General features: G+C 39.9%; 1 protein-coding gene across 1 annotated transcript in view; it reads left to right on the top strand.

Annotated features, from left to right (window-relative positions):
- LOC134215784 (LIM homeobox transcription factor 1-alpha) overlaps window positions 1-23,972 on the top strand; it is a 69,832-nt gene that overhangs the window by 14,135 nt on the left and 31,725 nt on the right. The window contains exons 2-5 of the mRNA XM_062694901.1: window positions 53-605; window positions 16,270-16,490; window positions 16,562-16,752; window positions 17,247-17,412. Coding sequence (XP_062550885.1) covers window positions 53-605; window positions 16,270-16,490; window positions 16,562-16,752; window positions 17,247-17,412 — 1,131 coding nt within the window. The remainder of the gene's footprint in view (window positions 1-52; window positions 606-16,269; window positions 16,491-16,561; window positions 16,753-17,246; window positions 17,413-23,972) is intronic.

Below are 23,972 nucleotides of genomic sequence, written 5' to 3'. Positions count from 1 at the left end.
CTATTTGTTGGCCATAAGCTCATCCTAAAATGTTTTTCTTTCTCTATTGCAGTTCCCATGGAAATGAAATGTACGATGCCGAACGGACTAGTTGGTGATGGTCTTGTCGGGCTACCGCCAGCAAATGAAAATAACAACAATTTAAACAACGTCATCAATAACAACAGTGGAAACACCGCCGGACCCAATAGTGGTGCCAACAACAATAGTTGTAGTGCTGGTAAAACATCCTCACTACAAGCAACCTGTTCACCGGTGCAATCAACCGCAGCTGTGACCACACCGCCAACGTCCGGACCAATGCCGGCCATGGGTGCATCGCTGGCCGAACGCTTGGTGGCTGCCGTCGGGGTGGGCGCGGCGGCGGCAACCGTTGAAGCCTTGTCGACAACCCAATCGAGTGCGACGACAACAGGCTCGGGAAATGCAACCGCCACCTCCCTTTGCGGTCAATGCTGCAGCCCCATCTGCGATCGATACATAATGAAAGTTGTGGACATATCGTACCATGAACGCTGTTTGCAGTGCACTTCCTGTGCCATCCGGTTGATGCATTCATGCTTCATGCGGGACGGAAAGTTGTACTGTCGGTTCGACTACGAGAGGTGAGTTTAGTTTCTTTGTAGTACTTCGATGCAGGCTTAACGGCCATTTAATAAAGAACTTTGGTTGTTTCAATAATTTAATCCAAATTCGGAATTCAGGTGTTTAATACTTTTAGATTAAAATAAGAAATTCAATATTCGAACATCGTTAAAGTGCACCATCACTTGTAAATATTTCATCTTAACCTTTGAAAGATTTTTGTTCTTCCCGTACAACGAGATTCTGCAGAATGGCTATCATTTCACTCCATGCGCAGACAATGATATTTGTAAATTCAAAAAAAGAACATTATTTTAACGGCAGGTAATTAGAAATATTTTTGTTTTTTTTTTAACAGATTTTATTTGCTACTAGCTGTATGTACCCAGCCTTGTCCATAATTGCCAGTTTGATTCGCAGTTTGTTTTACGTTCGAAAAATGATAAAACCAGTTGGTCAACAGGGTAATTGTATTTTATTATTGATACATTGTCGTTTGATTAGGAGAAGGAGAAGGCAGACTACACTTTTGAGAACATTGACTCCAATAAATAAATTCTTGTAATAATCTAAATGATTTCCGGGCAAAAGTTGGCATGATTAGGAACAGTAAAAGAGAAATGATTATTTGAGGTATATTTTCACATAGATAAAGTAGATCGATGTGTCTACATTGTATTCTAACATTGTGTCTAACGTTATTAAGCTTAACATATTCATGCATAATCTCGTACTCCAAACCATTCATATACCTTCCCCGTTCCCCAATGACTGTCCCATCTCATCTGTAATCATCTGCTAAGGAAAAAGAATATGTTCTCCAATATTGGTGGAAATCGGTTAAAGGGTTCAGAAGTTATACTGAATTGTTCGTTTTTTTAAGTTTTCTAAACAATGAGTCGACCCATGTGTTAAAAAGTTATACAAAACTGTTCGTTTCATAAATATGCCCTCCCTCAATTTTCTCTATGACAATCCCAGCCAGTCTAATATCGTCTTCCTTAGACAGAGAATGTGTTCCAAATTTGGTTGAAATCGGCCAAAGCGTTCAGAAGTTACACTGCGTTGATCGAAAGCTATACAATACACCTCCCTCTAACCTCCCCCCCTTTTCCAATGACCCTCCAACCATCAAATATAAATATGTCTCCTTAGGACAGATAGATAATAGGGTTTCTTACCCAATTCCCGGCCTAACATGCATACGACTACATTATTTAATTGATATTTATGACTTTTCCTGAATGTTGTGGGCCGTGAAATACTGCAATGAAGTTCATTTCTGCTTAAAAAAGCTATTCTTGCTAAACATTAAACGATGAAGCTTTTATTTGATTTAAATTAACGCTGCACACTCATTTCAGTCATAACGATTGCATTTCCGGCACACTTCAAACCAGTTCCCGGCCTAAGCTCAATTTCACTCAATCTTTCAACATTTTACTCTCATTCTCTCTCGGGACGGTAGAAAATGCGACGTATGTAAACAAAAAGATGCACGTTCTACGATAACATGATGCCAGATGGTATTATTTATAATATTTTTTGTTTGGTTGAAAAGATTCATTCACTCATCCAAATTTCTTCCAAACATTAAAAATTATATTTTTTTCACTTTTTGAAATCGAGAGAATTATAAATAACATGAAAGCGTCAACGTATTAGATAGTTTTCATATTAACAATGAAGGATTATTTTCATTCTAAAAGAGGCTCCTGGCCTTTTGGCAGCACGGTTCGGCTAAAAGTTCTTAGGCTGAGGTGAATTTTTGTGCGGTTTGAGGATACATTTCTAAATGTATTCTTATATGTTTATATAAGTTCTGATGAAACGAACAAATATTAAGGATTGAAGTACGTTAGTTCAGAATTATTGTGTGGTGTTAACAGCGTCAAGCAATGATTGTATCGAGAACTTTGACGATTTTATATGATGATACCGTTTTGTAAAAGTAGAAAGACTCACTCCGGCTCAGTGGTGTTGAAACGAAGAACGAATATTCGGAATCTACATTTTTATTTCCTATAATTGGATCAATTAGGAGTGAAATAAATGGTTGAAAGATATTGAGTATTGTGCGAAATAAATGGAGACTTTTAAAATTATCAATCATAAACCTACGGCTTCCAAACAGTATAAATCCTTAGTTTTTTGTGCAGTGAGCCGGGAATCGGGACCATAGTCCCAAGAAGTGATTTACCCTATGTGCTCCAAATTTGGTGGAAATCGATCAAAAGATTTAGAAATTAAATTGCATTCTTCGTTTTCTAAAGTATACCCTTCCTCCAACACCCTCCTCCTTTTCCAAAGATCATCCCAGCACCACCCCCTACAGCGTCGATATACCTATGCCTGGCGTATTGTAGAGCTCCATAATCGCCGAACACTTTGAAAGTTTTCCGGTCCGCCTCTTATAACGAGTTTTATACAGAGCAAATTTTGTTTCCTTCTATATGTTATGGGGCCTAAGCTTGTTACGTTACCGGTAGAAGGCCCTATTCGCAGCAACTTCACTTCAAATACATTCCCATCAAGCAGTACTGCAGCACCAACACCACTAGGTCTACCTCTATCTCTACCTGCAACCATGTACTTTAACTTGGTAGAGGAACCGGTTAAGCCGATCCTCGCCATCTCCCTCTTCAGTGGGACAAAAGCTTCCGCTACTGCCATGCGATCGTTGGTTACTGCACAGCTGTGTAAAACAAGTTGAAATGCATCATCAGAGCAAGTGATCCCCGTATTTGGAGCTTTCTAAAATATATTTATCACGGGGTTTAGCCTCCCGAATCAGTTCTCTATCATGACAGCTTGCGAAAAAAGTGTATACAGAGATGATAAGTGAGAGACTTGTTCTTTCACTTTAGGATTCAATCCCTGCATGCATCTTTAAGGATTATGCTAGAAATCGATTAGTTTAGTAAACATAACTAATACAGCATTTAAAACACATACATTTTAAAGCATTCATCATTGGCTGAAAAATTCCAATTAAAAATCATGATTTGTTGGAAATTCTTCGGTAAGCTAAGCATCCTGTGCCCCTTTGAAACTTCAACAATTCGTCATCAATTTTTGCTCAAGTTTTACTTAAATTTACTTCATTCAACCAAAATCTCAGAAATTGTATCTGTATTTCTATTGTTTTTACAATCAGCATGAAATGACTGTTTCTGCACAGAGTGATGAACTTTGTTAAAAACTTAAAAATCACTCTAATAAAGCTTGAAAAAATGTTTCTGCACAGTAAACTGTCTATAAACTTGTTATAGTCCAAAGTCATTCTCGTCATATGAAGAAAGCGAAAAAATATAGTCTTCGTCATAACACAGACAAACAGACGTAACACTAGAGAAATTCCCATCGATCATGACTTCAACGCTCAATTTGAAATAGAGCGATTGTGCAATTCACAACTAGAGGCGCTGGAATTGTAATCCTTCGAATTTGACATTTCACTTCAGCGCCTTCTGATGACAATGTCATACGAAACATTGTTTCGTGTAACATGCTCGCAAGATGGTAGTAGAGGAGTTGGGCGATGGATTTTTCTGAAAAATGTTCAAGCTGTTACGTCTGTTTGTCTGTGGTCATAACATTGCACGACGCGACGCGACACCTATTCGGTTTCTTCGCTCCGCATACCTACTACGAAGATAGTTGCGCAGCCAAAAGTTATGACGATTTCCGTCCTCACTCCTCACATAATTGATTGCACGTCATTATAGACAGAGGGGTTAAAATCACAATGGCGTCTCAAATAAACAAATAGGGGAAAAGACGGCTTTGGCAGGTTTTGTTCTATTATTGGCAGGGGGTTTTTGTCGACCAAATTTTATGAAATTTGGCCACAATATTCTTTGATATGCAAAGAATATTTAGGCCAAATTTGAGCATAATCAGTCATAAAAAAACCCCTGACAATAATAGAACAAAACCTGCCAAAGCCGTCATTTCCCCTAGTAGGAGCTTTGGTAACATAAATGGTTCGATACCATTTATAACGTCTTCATACGTTACTTCAAATCCATTATTACAAAGAATTAATAAAAATCTTCGCATAGCAGCGATGTCGTCAAGACGATTTGGTTGCACGACGAAAGCTATTGTCGTGCGCGTCATTGACGATGCGTCGAGCAACAATGAAGACAATACAACTTGTCGCTACTGATAGGCCAAACACAATTGATACGTTTGCGTGCGTTTTGACAGTTTTCCCATGAGAAAACTGTCAAAACGCACGCAAACGTATCAATTGTGTTTGACCCATGAGGCTTTTCGTGCTGCCTTTTACCTATGCCACTATGGGGCGGCTCCATAGTGGTGGCCAAACACATTTTTTTAGTTTTCCGCATTTTTTGATAGTATTCTAGTAAGTTCAACATAAAATTAGTCATATCTATGTATTTTCGTCGCATCCGGAAGGTGTAAGAAGTATTTAACCAAGTTATGAGCTACGTATTCCTGAACAATAAACTTGAAGGTTTGTTTTTATTTTAGCAACAGTTCAAATGCAAACCAAAACTAGAATATGGTTGCTGTGTCTAAGAATTACTAGGAGAGATGGAAGCCCCCTCCCTCCTAGCCAAGATCCCCATTTTTTAAAATATGTTGTATAATAAAATTGTTTTATCAATCATGTAATTTGATGAAGAATTATTTGTCTACCAAACCTCCCCCCCACACACACTTATCTACGCCCCCCCTCCTTTCTGGAAATATGTTTTACCGTACATTATAAATCATTCAAACTAGTCGAAAGGTATATTTTTAATATGTTTTTATTATTTTTACTGGACACATAACAACATCTTTAACTAAGTTGACGATTTGTCTCTATTGTTTATACTGCAAGGATGAATATACTACAAAATAAAACTTGGTGAGCGTGGGGCACAACCGTAGGTGGAGAGATGTGGCCTCGAATCGTGTTAAATTGTTGATTTAGTATTATTTGTTTAGATGTAGACTAAATAAATGAATGAAAACATAATTTTCATTGATAATTGTCATAATAATTGTATTTATTAACTAAATCAAATTAACAAAGACGAACTCGGTGGTCTAGTGGCTACCGCTTCTGCCTTATAAGCAGGAGATCGTGGGTTCAATCCCAGGCTCGTCCCTTTCCTACTTTGTATTTCTATCTAAGTTCTTTCTGTGTTTCACGTTATACCAAAACGATTCCTACTGTTATAACCTTCCACACAATCCAAAAACCTCCCGTGGCACCTATGAGAGGTCGTAGAGTTCTCTGCATCTTTCTTAAGTAGGTGTCCAACAAACCATCCTTCCCCTTCCTCAGCATTCGCAAGGACGTGGCCAGGACACATCTCGACTATTGGAGACTGCATTGCTTCCATCTAAGAGTTAGTATTAGTCCCAAATCAATATCTGTGGTAACGGATGAAAGTGATGCTTCTCTCATACAATAGTCTTGGTTTGTACCACCTACGAATTTGTGCGAAATGCTAAATGCTAATGCTAATGCTAATTAACTAAATCAAATTAACAAGCAATTCTACTCATCGAATCGATCGATAATCGTAATTAACAAAAAAAAACATTTGCTCGGCCTTGTGTCAAAATGACGCTCACTAAACTGTGGTGGTGGTCTCTTGCGACAGCTCGGCCCTGCTTGTTAGATATAGTCTAACTTTGGCAAAAAAGACATTTATTACAATAATTGCGCATTTTTTTTTTTACTATTTTTTTTTTAACCGTGCAACCACAACAACGTACCCAAGCATAGACAATTACCTTTCCAACGGTAATTTATTCGCTGAGAAAATTGCATTTGTTTGAAATGCATTTTTCCTACAATTTTCACAATTTTCCCAAGTCTGATGTCTGTGCAATATGGGGAAAAGGGTGGCCATTAACCATTAACGATTTGCTTGCGCATATTTGCGCTTTTACGAAATAAAGGAAAAAAAAAGAAAAATTGTTTTTCTTCTACAATTTTTTGATAGTAATAGTAATAGTAGTTACGTATACACACGAGTAATTGTGTGCGGATTTTATGTTGAAAATAGTATTATTGCTATACTGCCCACAACCGCCTATTTGTTCCATATGACTAGAAAAAGATGCGATCATAGGCAGTATAAGTAAAGGTATAGGATTGACTGTTTTTTTAAATGTTTTTGAAATAGGTGATGATGTTTTTTGGGTCAATACTCCTAAAATAAAGCAATAATTAAATTTTGAAAGTCACAAAAAAAAATTCTAATCAAAATTTCGTGAGTCAAGTATACTGCCGCTAGCCGCAAGTCAAGCACAACTGTATATGGAGACCCATATACAGATGTGCTCGACTTGTGGTTAGCGGCAGTATAATTATTCTCATGGTTCTTGATTATTAGGTGAAGAATCAATGTATTTGATTAGCATATTGCCTTATTGTGATTGATATAGGAACAGATACCCTGTAGCAGATACTTACTTACTTACTTATGGATCCTGTACACCTCCGGTGGTGCAAAGGGCCGACTTGAAAGATCTTCATCCTGAGCGTTGCCCGGATATCGCTTTAACATGTTTCCAGGTTAGATTTCGGTCGACTTTTTTTACTTCTTTATTGAGGCTTCCCCGCCATGAGCCTCTGGGTCTGCCTCTGCTGCGATGTCTCGCTGGGTTCCAGTCTAATGCTTGTTTACAGATTTCGTTTCCGCCCCTACGTAGAGTGCGGCCGACCCAGCCCCACTTCCGATCCCGAATTTCTGTTGCTATCGGCCTCTGGTGACAACGACGATGGAGCTCGTTGTTTGTGATCCAGTTGTGAGGCCACCAGGCCCGAATAATATACCGCAGGCATCTGTTAATGAACACCTGCAGCCGTTGAGTGTTCTCTACTGATACACACCATGTTTCGCTAGCGTATAACAGCACAGATTTCACGTTAGAGTTGAAAATTCGTATTTTGGTGCGTTCACTCAGCTGCCTGTTTTTCCAGATATATCTTAAACTGGCAAAGGCAGCCCTTGCTTTCTTGATCCGTGCGCCTATGTCGATCTTGGTACCGCCGTCTGACGTCATTTGGCTACCAAGATATTGAAAGCTTTCAACATTCTCCACTGGTTGCCCGGCTACTGTGAAACTGGAAGGAGTCACCGTGTTTACATCCAACGATTTGGTTTTGTTGACGTTGATGACTAAACCTGCCAAAGAGGAGCGCTCGGCAAGGTCGTTGAGCTTACTCTGCATATTAGAGCGCCGTTGCGCGAGGAGTGCAACATCATCCGCCAATTCGAAGTCGTTTAGGTGCTCCATGGTTATAGGCTGCCATAACAGCCCGCGGTTTGTGCACGGTCAATCGCATCTACCAGAATCTCATCGATTACGATGAGGAACAGTAACGGTGATAGAATACATCCTTGCCTCACACCAGCTACGACCCGGATAGGGTCGGACAGGACCCCATTGTGCAGCACTCTACACGAAAAGGCCTCGTACTGTGCTTCGATAAGGCCGATGATTTTCTCAGGAACCCCCTTGCTTCTCAGGGCGCCCTACATATTCTCGTGATTAAGACGGTCGAAAGCTTTTTCGTAGTCAATGAATACCAAGTAAAGGTCTTGGTCCAAGTCCAAGTCTTGGAATTCGTTGGCCTGCTCCAGAATGATGCGGAGCGTGACAATATGGTCCACACAGGGCTAGGATAATTTTGCACAGAACTTTGAGAACGGTATACAGCAACATAATGCCTCGCCAGCTATCGCATACAGTATGGTCACCCTTTTTGGGCACCTTCACTAAGATAGATATTACCCAGATATTACGAAATAAACGATGCATTAGTTGAGCGGATGTCATGGGGTCAGCTTTGAGCATCTCGGCTGATATGCGGTCGACCCCTGGGGCTTTATTCGATTTCATGCTATGGATGGCTGTTTGAATCTCTAGCAGTGATGGAGCTTCGGTATTGACGTGTGTTATACGTCGGATCCTAGGCAGTTCATGCCGAGGTGGTGAAGGCCTGGCTGGAACTTGGAAAAGTTGTTCGAAGTGCTCGAACCAGCGTTTCAGCTGGTCAGTTGGGTCGGTCAATAACTGATCAATCGCGTCTTTCACAGGCATTGTTACATTCATCTTCGCCCCGCTTAAGCGTCGTGAGATATCGTAGAGGAGGCGAATGTCCCCGGTTGCGGCGGCTCTCTCTCCTTCGTCGGCCAGAGAGTCTGCCCACGCTCGCTTGTCCCGTCGACATGAGCGTTTTACTTCCTTCTCGAGAGCCGAGTATCGTTGACGGGCTAAGACTTTGGCTCCTCTGGTTTTTGATCGCTCTATCGCGGCTTTGGCTTCTCTTCGCTCCTCTATCTTCCTCCAGGTCTCATCGGTGATCCATTGTTTTCTCTGGGTGCGTAGTTCGCCCAGATTGTTCTCGCTGGTGGCGATGAAGGCATTCTTGATGGCGGTCCATTGGTCTTCCACGCTGCCACCTTCCGGAATATCTGCAGCACGCGTCTCCAGTTCTTCGACGAAGGACCGTTTCACCGTGGCATCTTCCACTCGGCGTGTGTTGAATCGTCGTCCAACTCTTTCCTCCTTCCGAAGAATCCGCGCAATGCGCAGGCACATTTCGCCGATGAGGAGGTGCTGATCGTACGCGATATCGGCACTATGTTTATTCCGTACATCAAGAAGGCTCCGTTTCCATTTTCGGCTGATGTAGATGTGGTCGATTTGATTTTCTGTAAAGCCAGAACAGCTCTCCGTTTTTGCTCATTTCTACGAGACCATGGCGTCCAATAATGCGCTCATGGTTCGAATTGTCGGATCCGATCTTCGCATTGAAGTCGCCCAAACAGATCTTGATATCACCCTTTGGAATTGTATCTACGACGGCATTGAGTTGACTGTGAAGTTCTCTTTGTCTTGCAGATCGGCAGCATCGGTTGGCGCATAACATTGGATTATAGTAAGGTTTCGGACCCGTGTTCTAAATCTGGTAACGATTATCCTTTCACTTATAGGTTCCCACTTCATAAGCGCAGAGTGTGCCTGAGCGCTTAGTAGGAAGCCAACTCCGCGATGCCGGGGAGCGTGTTCACCTCGTAAACCAGAGTATAGCAGAAAGTTTGACCAACGGACTTCACTCAGTCCCAGGATCTCAAGCTTCATGCGGCGTGCCTCATTGGCAAGTTGTGCCAATTTACCCTGCTGGGCTGGGGCTAAAATGTTCCATGTTCCTTTTCGTGTCCATTGTTTCGCGCTAAGAGTCGTCGCCGTAAAATCAGTCCATATTCTTTCATAATCGGATTCTCGAACAAATTGATGTTTCGAGAACAGTAGGTTGTTGGCCCAAGGTTCCCTATCCACCGGGATGGGGCTGCCATCTTAGGTATAGCTTCCGGGGAATAGCATTTCATACTCAGCCGCTGGATGCCAGAACAGACACTGTTGGAGCCGCACCTCCTTGGTGGACAGACGCTCGATCAGTCGGGTCAAATTTGTTTAAAGTCCCACCCAACACCAGGACTAGGCTAGTGCGCTTTGAGCGGCACACGGTCGCTTTGATAGGGCCTGCTTGGGGACACATGCAGCTTTTTATAGAAGTTCAACAGAGCCCACTGTTGAACCCCACCACATCCTAGGCAGACCCCACAGGACCCACCCTCTTACTCTAGCTGATGTCAGAAGGACAACAGTGCCCAGGCTGCACTACCAGCTAAGTACGCAACCCTTAGCTGGCGGTCAATTGTCATCGGAAGACCCGTAGAAGCGCGAGTATTGGAACTTGTGAGGACCAGAGCTGTGTTAGGCGCCCCTTCCCGGATGTCAACTCACCATTTCGCAGCCCTGTAGCAGATACCGTTGCTTTTTTGCTAACATACGTGCTTACAACTGAAAAAATATCACAAAAAAAAAGAAATAAAGAGAAATTCGTTTACATATAATTGCTTTGATTTTCATGGGATGAATATAGGAGCTATGAGATGAAGTCTAGGAGCTGTAACCCTACCAACAATTGAGAAGTTTTGCATGGTGATTGTATCATTGCTGCAAAAATGATATTGTCTTACAAGGTTGCCCACGTGCGAGGAAACCAGAAAATGACAAATTGAGCATGATTTATTCCGCACCGCATATTCCGGGTTGTCATTAAAATGCAATATGTCATCCATACAAACAATGCTTCTTTTATATTGTGCGCAGTCTAGAACAGCCAAAACTAGCTTTTTAAAGCAGCAGGGTTTGCGTTGTAACAACATCGGAGGGGAACATTTTTTGTCTACCAAATCAAGGGGAAAGGCTCGCTGTCGACGAGCGTCCGAACAAGGAAAAGGGACATTCAAATCGATCATATTTATGCTGATGTAACGATGAGGCGTACCGGGTGTAAAATTACCCTTTCGCAGTGAGTTGTATCGTTAAAGTCACATCTTGTTTCCGCATGGTTCTGATGCTTCTTTCCGTGAGTTTGTGATTTGGTCATTAATTTAAAACTCACGTTCGCTCATCCATCGGACGTAAGTCGAGTGTTCGAACACTTGTTTCCTCGTTTGTACGAATTAAAGTGACTTTTTCCCTCTGGCTCGGGATTTAAGAAGCGAGCTATTGCTTTATGACGAAAGCAAATATGTTTATGTCATCTTAACGACAGACTGTGGAAATGAAATAGGTCGTAAGATAAAATGGATTCAAACTTGGAGGGCGCCCAGAATCTCACCCTCGTTAGGGTCTACTGTCTATGCTCTGTGCATTGTGTAACATGCTGCGCTGGTAGAGCCGGTACGTAACCTAGATAGGTTTTCAAATTTTTTAACTTTGCGGTTCTCTTTTGCTTTCAGTGCCATATATCTATTTAATTTAATGATTTATTTTCAAACTTAGATCTAATGGACTGTGAGGTCTACTCCATATCTTTCGGTCCATAGTTATGCAACAAAAGATTTGTTATAGCTAAAACATATTATAGCTACCTATTCCTGCTATCTATGAGAGCAAATCGAAAACTAAATTTGATATTATTTCCGATAACAAAATAAGTACACAGTTTGATGTCAGATCATACAATTTTCAATCATAATGATTCATATTCGAAAACAAATTATGATTTCAATTTGATGTCAAAATCAAAATATGTTTATATGCTCTCATGTTTCAAACTTTGCTCAGGATAGCTTTCCAGCTGACATTGTTAAAATCATTTTTTGAATCTAATGTAATCAATGCACAGTAACGGAAGCCACAACTTGTCTGTGTCAGTAACGGTCAGAATTGTATCAACAACGGTAGATTGGCCTTTCCGGAAACCGAATCGGTTACTTGGTCAACTACTAGCACCCTCGGTGTACACTTCTGTCTGTTCCAAGAACCGCTGTCTTTTGGATGCTATGGAGGTTATGAGATAGTTCCAGCTCTCCTAAGGATCTCAGAAGAGATTTCGGGACGATTCCGGTTGCTGAGATAACAACCGGAATTATATGCACGTCCTCCAGGTGCCACATCTGCTTCAACTCCTCCGCCAAGTCGTGGTACTTCGTTATCTTGTTGGAGAATGTTGTTTGGACATTATGGTCTAGAGGAACAGCAATGTCGATGAGAGTTACCCACTGCATCCTTTTGTAGTAGACCACAATATCGGGCCGATTGGCACGAATGAGGACATCCGTTATGATCTCGCGATCCCAGTACAGCTTCACGAAACTATTTTCCAGAACCGGGACAGGCACATATTTGTATCCAATTTCACCACAATATCGCTCTTCTTCTGCCATCCACACCCCATCGCCATTGTGTATGACGGGGTTCTCCCACAGATTGGTCCAAAACTGCGTGACTTCTCCAATCTCCAGAAAGCCTTCGACAAAGTCGGCTTTGTCGTTTCGGATGTGGTTGTAGAACTCCCTTTCGTTGATGTTGAACATTCGGTTTTGCTCCTTCCTTTTCGAACATTCTTCATAACGTCGCAATCGTTTAGCAAGAGCACTCAACCGCTGTACATGGGTGTCGAGGAGGCGAACATAACCGAGGCGAACATAACTGAGCTCTGTGGGTTTCACAATTTCAGCAACATTCCGAACCCTGCTTTTGCTGTGTTAATCGACCAATCTTCGACCGCAGTTTGGTGATGCGGGTTTCTGGACTTCGCATCCACGATGGTTTCTTTTAGCATTGCGACAAGTTATACGAAGGCTTACAATCGTGTCGTCCCACCAGTACTCCAACCAGGTTCGGTCGTCCAACCTATACTGCAAAACGTTATGGCGATATATTTACTACTCGATATTCTACATTCTCAGAACGCTTGTCTGAACGTCTTTGTTTTGCCAGCGTTCAGAAGAACCACATTTAACATCGGTAGTGTTTCTAACAACAGCTCTGGCGTTGGTACGACGACTGCCTTAGTCAACCACCCAAGCGTTGAATAAATCACCTGCTGTAAAAACTGGTTTAAAGCTGTTCAACTTTGCCGCAATAGTATCTAAGACACTGCTGTACTGCTCCATCTTGGAGGAGCATTGCAACATTGCAGCCAAGGATGTTAATGATCATTCAGTAATTTGCGTTCGATCATTTAGTAGTTTGTCAATAACATATTCCAGAAGCTGAATTTCAAAATATGTTGTATGGTGGACTTCTAGTGCGAAGGTTTTTCTACAACTTTGCCTAATGGTTCGTTATTAGAATTCAACTAATAACGGAGTTAGAGCGCTAGTTGCAGTAACTTAAACTAAATGATTGGAATTTTGTTATCATTTAGTCTAAGTTACTGAAACTATAGCTATAACTCCGTTACTAGTGGAATTCAAACAACGAACCATTAGGCAGAGTTGTAGAAAAACCTTCGCACTAGAAGTCCACCATACAACATAATTTGAAATTCAGCTTCTGAAATGTGTTATTGACAAACTACTAAATGATCGAACGCAAATTACTGAATGATCGTTAACATCCTTGATTGCAGCTACTGAAAGATATACCATTGACTTTCGCTATAACGATGCCAACGTCATAAGGAGATGATAACGTTCAGATGGCCACTATTCTGAACTTATCCACGACCAATTCGACATTGTTGTTTCAAAAGGGCGAAAGTCGCAAACGTAAACATTGACTTCTTCTGTTGACTTCAGGAAGATTAGAGACATCTGGCGGTATTTTCCACTTCCGTTCGATAGAAAGCGCGGAGCGCCACCAGTTCCAAGTGGTTATTAGCTGGGAGCGGTACTAGTTGTTGAGAAATTTGCAGGAAAAGGCATTGTTTACGTTTGCGACTTTGGCCCTTATGAAACAACCGTGTCGAATTGTTGTAACAGCATTTGAGCAGCCTTGCAGTGGTTTAAGTTTCACAGTGCTTCTTGGCAATGTACTGGGCCTCTGACATTACTAAGGGCCGGTACCTTACAGGCGAAACATTTATGCCCATAACCGAAGCACTTGCAACAAACATGAAGTGGTTGGTGTATGGTGAAGAGAAACGAATGTTCCTTTTGAAAAAAAATGTGCGGAATAATGCCGTTATAACTCTGAGCTTTGAAGAATAATATTAATAACTTGTTGAATTGGAATATCACTCGATATGAAGCGGAATGCGAAGGATACATCTGGGAGTAAACTCTTGCTTGCACTATGATGTGATATCTTCTCTTAGAACAAAAAGTATTTATTTTTACTTTTTTGAGATTTATTCTTTCTTCCAATTACACCACTATTACTTATTGTATATTACACTTTTCTTCCACTCAAAAAAATTCTTCTTAGTTAACGGTGTTACTTCATTGCAGAGCTACCTATTTTTATGTAATTAATTTCCAATATGTATAGCTCTAGAGGCCAACCGACGCGACGTAGAGGTTGTCTGCAAATTATCCGTACAGATTTTGACAGTTTGCTTCTAAGTTACAGAACAAATAAAAATAATAATTGACTGATTCTGTAGCTCTGTGGGCATTACAACTCAACTGTTTGAAACGAATGTACTTTCTGGCAATGCTGGGCGTCAGGTCATGGACAGAAATGATTATTAGAATTAGACTATTAGGAATGACCTTCCAACTCACAGGATTTGAATCGAATTTATCATTCGGTACGGTCCATCTTGATAACAAGAGCAACAAGAACACCGAATATATCACTGAGATATATGAAATCATGTCATCATTAATAAATGAAGCTTGGTGCATACAATCTTATATTATTGTATCATACAATGCATGCTGGTTTTTAATATGTAAAAAATATAACTGTAAAACAGGTTTCTTTGTACGGATAATTTGCACACACCCTGTACAATACTTGACGACTCAAACCCGCCTTTTAAAGTTTTCCAAGTTAATTTTAAACTTAGATCTAGATTCGTGCACTAGTAGATTTTTCCTTTTTTTTGGAAAGGATGTTTAATTTTGATACACATAGTAACCTACTTGGATACCTGGTTGGCTACAGCGTCGATACACCTATGCCTGGCGTATGTGCAACTTATGTAATCGTTCTGCTAAATTTATTTATTTAACGTAGGGAAGACACCCAGAAATCGCCATCCCCCCAGTTTTTGCCCACCTATTTTAAAACTTTAATTTCTCGAAAACTAGTTGTTGGAAACAGTTAAAGTTCAGGTTTTTTCATAATTGATTGATGCTTGTGTGGAAAAACTTAAACTGTAACTATTTTCAACAACTAGTTTACGAGAAATTAAAGTTTTAAAATAGGTGGGCGAAAACTTGGGGGAGGGCGATTTCTGGGTGTCTTACCCTATACAAAAATGGGAATAATTCTATCAGTCGGTATTCCATTTGTAACATAAATATTGAGAACCATAAAGTTGAGAACCCGTTTCCAGCAGATCTATCCAAAAAGAAGCTAACTATTGAATGCATTTTTTATGTTCACTCATTTCTACACTTGGGCTGGGGAAACGATTTTCTGCCCCAGTTTGCACACCCTTCGTATAGGCCGTCTGGCTGGCTGGATGGCTCCAACTGGCCATGGCCAACCAGAAATGGCCATAAAACGGATGACGGTTATTTGTCTTCGGGATGCTTGGCCTTTTTCGTTTGACCATTCTCCCACATTCTGGTTATTGGGTGATTCTTTTCCGCTTTTATTTTGCCATAACCGAACGACTTTAGGTGCACCAATATGCGGGGACATCGTTCATGGATCATTCAGAAACGATTTTATGAGCTGGGACCGCTTTTTACACAACAAACGGTGTCGTTTGGACAGTTGAGGGTTGACGGTTTAAGATTTGTTGCCAAGAATTTCGGATTCAATATGAAAGTGTTATGAAGTTGACCTTAAAGTTGTGCTCTTAACAAAGATGTGTTGGACCTCGGTTAGATGTTCGATAAAAGTAATCAACCCTTTTCAAGAGTAAAATTCATTCATGTCATTTTATATTTATTGCACTTTTATCACGTGTTATTTTTGGCTGATGTTTTTGCTGAATTTGTTCAATATCACAATGTTTTCATGTTTAATCAAGGAAGACAATTTTCCTGTCGCATATTATCGATTCAGCTAATAGATCTATTCAAAAGTCATTACTAAAATGCAGTATAGATCCACACATTTTAATTCATTACAACATAGACAGTATGACCTTTAGATGGACGCAAGTTTTTTTTTGCAAAGAAAAGAAAACTTTTCAAGTGGTTTCGAATGATTTCATAGCTATTATAATTGAATCGGATCTGGTCCGTCTATTACGATATCATTTGCTTTTCTCTTCCCCAGATTGTACGGCCGGAACAGATGTCTGGGATGTGGTGAAAAGATTGGTGCGGACGAGTTAGTAATGCGAGCGTTAGATAATGTGTTCCATCTCAAGTGCTTTATCTGCGTTGTCTGCGGCGTACGGCTGCAGAAGGGCGATCAGTACGTCATCAAGCAGAGCCAGCTGTTCTGCCGGCCGGACTACGAGAAGGAAGTGGAAATGTTCCAAGGATACAATTACGGTGAGGTTTGGGAGTTCCGTTTTTCTTCTATGATTGTTATGTTTATTTAACGAGAAACGGTTATTCCGTAGATGATTATTGCTGTGATGATATTTTTCAAACGAGAATCGACGGCCGACGTGGGCCGAAACGGCCTAGAACGATTCTCACCACGCAACAACGGAGGGCGTTCAAAGCATCATTCGAAATATCGCCCAAGCCGTGTCGAAAGATTCGGGAAGGGTTAGCCAAAGATACCGGACTAAGCATACGAATAGTGCAGGTAGGATATAAACAGCTCATAAATATGACTATTTATCAATTAAAGTTCTTCTTAAACTCATTTGTTATATGAAAATAAGGTAGTTGAAGGATATAAAATCCGGACCAGGGGATCGGAAAAACAAAAACATTCATTATCAATTGTCATAAGAATTTAAAAAAAATCTAGAGATTTTTAGTGAAATGGCAATTTACAGAAGATTTGAGTTTCAATCAAAGCTAATTGTATATAATGTCCATGCTGGGTGGTCAACATGGATCACCCATCATCATTAAATAAATACCTACCATGTTTGAAAACTCGATGTGCATATGCTCAGTATGTGAAAAATCTAATTCGAAAAATGTATTGGAAGTAATCACTTTCCTTTTATGGGATTGATGCATAGAATATTAAAACCTTATCGGGTCGGATTATCAGAAATTTGAAAATCTTTAGTAAAATGCGTGTGTGTATCTTATTCCTCCTCCCTACTATTAATGTCTTCCATTCAGGTGTGGTTTCAAAATCAGCGTGCCAAGATGAAAAAGATGCAGAAAAAGCAGCTCAAGGATGGCAATAAGGGGAATCATAACAGCAACAACAAAGGAAACGATTCACAGGATGAGTTGTCCGAAAGTGAGTCGAAGCTTTCTCTCAAAATCAAGGATGAAAACTCAAGTGAGTACCTATCGTCGTTTTTCAATATCTTTTGCTTGTACATAAATTCTTCAAGATGGAGAAGTCCACCACTTCGAAGAATGACTCAACCAAGTTATAAATAAAATACCTGCAAGGAACCTACTTTGGCAACCACCGAAATTCCTCCCACATCTTCCCGGAAGGAACAGCTTAACACTTCCACCCAAACCACTTGACAGGTCTCTACTCGACGATACAATGACGACGGATCGACACGGTACATGCTTACTCAACAAAGCCTCCCAAAGTTGAAGGTGTGAAGCAACTTTTCATTTGCATTTCGACATACTTCTGTTCCTCTGGATATACATTTTTGACACCCAAGGTGCCATTACTCTCTGTCAACCCGTCGGGCGGCGTCGCAAGGCTTCTAACCCATCTGGAGCGCTCCATCCCATATTGTTTCACATGTGGGTCTAAGCAAGTGGATAGCGAACTCCCCTGGGTTGTCAGCTATGTGGCACTGCCTGGATATATTTAGTTGCCACGTGCGTGTGCGAAAGGTAAAATGCCACACTCCACACAAGGGTTGCGGAGAGAAAAACCTTTTGTTTTGTCACATGCTTTAGCCGACGGAGTCTGAATCATTGCCAGCTATTTGCGGTGAAGCCGGAAGGTGAGTTTAATGTAGTAGAGTTTCATCGTTGAACTTCATTTTGAAGTTCTTGTCGTGAAAAAGGAAGTTGGTTTGTTTAATATGTTTCTGCGCGTTTGTTGCAAAAAAAACTTATTCGCTGGCGAATATTTCATGTTTTTGTCTTTCTCGTATAGTCTGTGTACCGAAGGGCTAAATTTTCGGTTCAAAATATTTTTTTAATGAGAAGCCCTGAGGCCCATAGTATTATCACAGACAAACAGACATAACACATTGAACATTTACTCATCAAATTCATCGTCATTCAAACACTAACGACATCTGTTGATTTCAGTTAGTTGGGCAAATCACGAACCAGATGGCGGTAGTGAGCAAACGTCAAACTCGAGCAAAAACGATGCACGCGCCACGAGTGATCGATTGGCCAACTAATGATTATTTGAATTGAACAGTAAATCAGTGAACGATGGAAATTTGACGAGTGTTATGTCTGTTTGTCTGTGGTATTATGTACAAATCGATTCAGTACGTCCAATTGAGATGATGTGTATGTAAGTATGTTTTTACCATTTTTAGGCACTAATACCGATTTGCTTGTAATAATATAAATTTGACGTGGAAATCTGTCCTATTGTTTCCTATTGAACATTGATTATGGGGTAAACAGTAACAGTTCCCTTTTTAAAAAGCAAAAAACTTGTACAAAAATCTTGTCCATCGACAAGACATTATTTCCCTTAACGGATTTGATTGCGATAAAGGGGGTTCTTAAAAGAGTACATTGGGGTCGCATTTTACGCGTTTTATTTTTGCTTGGTTTTGGCTATAAGATTTAATGAAACATTGAGCTGATCCCACCAAAATCAACAAAAAAAAAACGAAGAAAAACAGGGGAGGCTGGTTGGCCGAAGGGACAGGTAGGTTTTTTCGGCCCTAGTGAGTAAATGTATGCCATTATAAAGTAATGTAACCCGAATCAATTTACATTCAATTTCCATAAACTTGGTACACTGGAAAGGGCTTTGTACATTTCGTCGAATGACGTTCAGTCGAATGACATTTGGTCGAAAGCAAATTTGGTCGAAGCGACATTTGTTCGAATGGACATTTGATTGAATGGACATTTAGTCGAAAAGACATTTAGTCGAATGGACATATAGTCGAAAGGACATTTAGTCCAATGTTGAAATTGAATTTCAGCATAATAGGTCGGTAATAGCAATATGTAATTTAATAAAATGGATAACTAGTCAATGGATTTTTGATTAAATTTGATTGAATAATCCACAAGATATATGGATGAACTTAATGGAGGAACTCAGTGGACCCAGTAAGGATGTGCAATCAGCAGCGGATGAAACGAATACGGAAGCAAATGAGGAGTTGACGCCTAAGCAAACGGAAACTTCTGGAGATGGTGGGATTTAGAAAAAAATATACGATGGGAAAATACCATATTCTATTATTTTTTATTGGCACATGCTCAAAAATCAATGATATTAATATTATTTTACCAACACTTCATCGTAGTCGGCTTCTCGTCAAATGTTTAGTCGAAGGGACATTTAATCGAAAGTAAAGCGCAGCGTAGATTTTGTTATTCTTTTCATTGATTCTCATTCTTTTACTTAATAATAAGCAGCAATTCGTTTATGGTTGGCTGAAAACTCAATTTCGACCAACTGGCCCTACGACCTAATTTCTATTCGACGTAATGTCTTTTCGACCAAGTGTCATTCGACGACACATCATTCTACTAACGATACATCGTGGTTGGTTAGAGGGGTTCGCCAAAGTCAATATCCTGTCGGGAATGTTTACTGTTTTCCTATTATTTATTCTTTTTATGAACTCGTCATTCTTTAGTCATAATTGGAGCAATAATTATGTAACTGTTTGAGACACCACAATGAATCATTTAGTTTTAAATAATTATTGACTAAAGGTACTTTCTCTCAAATATCCATTCGGCGAAACGTCACTCGACGAAATGTACCATGATTATTCATTCGAAAATCTGATTTTGACTAAATGTCCATTCGAAGTGTCGTCCTTTCGACCAAACGCCATTCGACAAAAGTACGATGATTGTCCGAAAACCTCATTAATAAAGACAATAAAAAAAAAGTACGATGATACTGCATTTTAATAGCTGCTTGCGACTAAATGTCCGTTCGACCGAATGTTTATTCGACGTAGTTTCCTTTAGACCAAACGTCATTCGACCAAACGTCATTCGACCAAACGTCATTCAACGAAATGTCTTTCGACGTAATATTATAGATTCCTGGACACTATTCGAAACCATACCCTATTCAATTCCCTACAAAATGGTGTAACCATTTCCAGGGTACCCTTACTCTTCCGTATGTAAATCGTGTTTGTTCTTGAAAATATCCATCGGGGTAGGTTGGCCGAAATTTGTGTGGACTAGATGGCTGAGTTGTAAATTATACAACATACAATGACATACAACCAAATTTGATACACCTTCAATATTTGATCAATTCCGAACCAAGAGTTTCTTGAAATATATGTTTTAAGGTGTCTTTGTGTAATCAAAGGGCTGTTGTTTCATTTCAAATATTGTTCATGCCCTTTGTAATCAACAAAACCGAATTACCTATGCTCTCAAAAATTGTTCCAACTCATGTGATGAATCAATTCTTTGGAGTATACTGCCGCTAATCGCAAGTCAGTCTCATCTGTTAAAAAGTGAAAACGAGAAAATCGTTTGCAACAGTTTAGCATGTTTTCTCTACTATTTATGTGTTTAGACTGATTTGATATAAAAAAAAGTCATGTTATTATACAGAATCAATGGTTTTGCAGTAGAAACATTGTTAAAACTATTAATATCAATCCTTTTTGACCCTTCCTTCGGAAGTGTCTATAATTTCACTTTGTATGCGTTACGCAGGTGTGTTACGTATTATTCTATCAAGAAATCTCTAGAATTATTAAATAAAATGTATAGTATTTGAAACAAATTCACTTTTATATTGAAAATATAAATTTAACGAATGATATGATATGGAAATATGCCTATTTTTCTGATTCGTTTCAAAGAAACAAATTATTTTAATTGAGGAACATATAGAAGCATGTACAAAAAAAAACTGATCGATCCACCTTGCCCGCTGTGCACCTCGCCTTCTTGTTCTCGTTGGATCGTTGTAGAGAACCATTTTCACCGGATTACTGTCCGACATTCTGGCTACGTGCCTGGCCCATCGCAGTCTTCCGATTTTCGCGGTGTGAACGATGGATGGTTCTCCCAACAGCTGATGCAACTCGTGGTTCATTCGTTTCCTCCACGTACCGTCCGCCATCTGCACCCCACCATAGATAGTACGCAACACTTTCCTTTCAAAAATTCCCAGTGCGCGTTGGTCCTCCACGAACATCGTCCAGGTCTCGTGTCCGTAGAGAACTACCGGTCTTATAAGCGTTTTGTAGATAGTCAGTTTGGTACGGCGGCGAACTCTATTCGCGTCTTGCGGAGTCCAAAGTACCGTATTGACTCGAAGTCCGGACACCTAAGCACTGCTGAATTTTCAGTTCAGTATTTCAAACGGAATTAAGTACTTGACACTGAGTAATAGCACACCCTGTCAAGATTAACTTATCAAATTTGCTGTAGTGTACTGAAAATGACATTTTGTATGCACGAAATAGCTAATATAATCGAAAACATTGAACATCGCTTGCTTCGAAATCCGGACACAGTTTAAGGGATGCTTCAAATACCGGACAATTTTGCTTCGAATTTCCGGACACTTCGAGTTTGGCCTATATTGATTCTCAAATAGCCAATTTAATCCGTTCAAAGACAACTAGGATATACCTAGCATTCATATTTCTCGATTAATATAAATCCGTAAGATAAATTTTCTATACACAGTTGTATGGAAATCTGGCATCCCCCGGTTGTGTGTACCATCCGAAGTTTCTGCTCCAAAATTGAGACTACCAAAAACAGCATTTGAAACCAAGCGGGATTATTTAACTGCTATATAACAACATTGGGAATCCAATAATTTCATACAATTTCACGCTCACCCTTTTTGAAGATAGAACACTTTTTTGACATTGGACGTGCCTGTGGGTAATGAAATATTTTCTTCAAAACTACCTCTCAAATTCAATTATGCATTATCTTATCATTGTTAAGATATACTTCGAAATACAGACATTAGTGGTATTTATGTGTCTTTTGAAATCCGTTTCAGTTTGCTATTGGAAATCAAGGATTGAAAGGAGCGATTGAAATAATGACTTCATGCGGATTGATAAATCCAGGCGTGTCCGAGAAATGTTGAGTTTTTTTTATTTGACGCGTGTGGTTCACAACGTGGGTTTTTATGCAATTCTGTTAAAAATGCTAGTTTAACAAACTTGTTTTTTCTTTTTCTACAAAAATGAATGGTTAAAAAATACTTTTGAAGACAACCTTTCACTAGAAACTGATGGCAGGTTTTGCTAATTGTGTGCAATTAAATATTTAATTAACATTATGTCCTATTGGTCTCCGGAAGGTCAAGGGGGTGGGGATAATAAAAAAAAAATATTAAAATAAAAAAAAAATCAAAAAACTCCTCGGATTTGTTAAAGAATGTTTTGAAAATTCTCAAAATTATCCAAATTTTATTTTCTTGCCCCCTCAAAATATTATTTTTGGGCAAAAAAATCTGAAGGGGAGGGGGACATTATTGTATTTAAATATTTGTATCGGCCTAAGTATATATCGATAAGCTGAGAGCAAGCAATGTTCCTTTTGGGGTGTAGCAACTCAAATCTAATGAAATTGTAACTATGCTTGTTCATTACGAATCAATTTTAATTAATGATTTTAAATAATTTAACTGATAAACAGTTTTTTAACATCATTTTAGCATGTCCGGAAATCGAATCAATTGTAAAAACTTGCTTCGAAGTCCGGACAAACAGAAAATGCAATAAAAATTATAAAACTATTAATTCCCAGAGAATTTCTCTAATTCATTACAAAGAGTGCTGTTAGTTATAAACCTTTTCACTGGCCAGATTCAAACTACGGGTCACTCGCGGAATAGCGCGTTTCGGAAGTTGGCTTTAAAAACACGTATTTAAGATTAACTGCGACACGACGGACAATTTATTCTAATCAGAATAACAAACTACATAACGTTCGAATATGAAGTGGACTGTATTTTACTTTCCGACCGACACGGGTGATATGCAAGAGCGAACTAAAAATTCTAATATGTGCTGCGATCGCTGCGATCGACGCGACGGCAGTTAGCTGCCGAAGAGCTACCTATACTTTGACCTGACTCGATGACGATGAAACACACTCGTATTGTCTGTCTTGCTGCTGCCTATCTGATTGCCTAGTGAGGTGCATCTTGGGATGGAACATTCTAAATCTGTACGTAACATGCCGGCGGCCTTGAGTTCACTCAACACAAACTTAACTAACAATTGGACTAACATTCTAACTGACTAACATAACACAATATGTTCAGATGATTGATTGTAACAAACAGTAGTAATTCACATAATACAGAAATCTCGATCCTGTCGGGCAGCTCACTGATGACGATGTCCTAATCACGTAAACGATGAATCCGTGCACTGATGTCATGCGTCTAGCAGAAATGGAATTCGCCACTGGAGACTCCGATGATGGACTGATTGAATCTGTTGAAGATAAACACAACTGTAATCCTAGACACGGACTTACAGAGGAGACACGTAACTTATGGTTCGGCCCCCTGGCGAAATGCGGACGGACTGTCCTAATATTGCCAAAGTTGCCCCGTGGGGGCAATGAATACTCATCTGTTGTGCAGCTCCCTGCTGCCGGTGATACGATGATTTGAACTGATGAACCAACGACGATTGAAAAATGGAACTAACATCCGATGGGGTAGGATCTGCGACTCTTGCACTTCAGTTGGCT

This window comes from Armigeres subalbatus, chromosome 2 (genome assembly GCF_024139115.2).
Source record: "Armigeres subalbatus isolate Guangzhou_Male chromosome 2, GZ_Asu_2, whole genome shotgun sequence".
NCBI classification, from domain to species: Eukaryota; Metazoa; Arthropoda; class Insecta; order Diptera; family Culicidae; genus Armigeres; species Armigeres subalbatus.
This window is presented reverse-complemented; position numbering and strand designations above follow the sequence as displayed.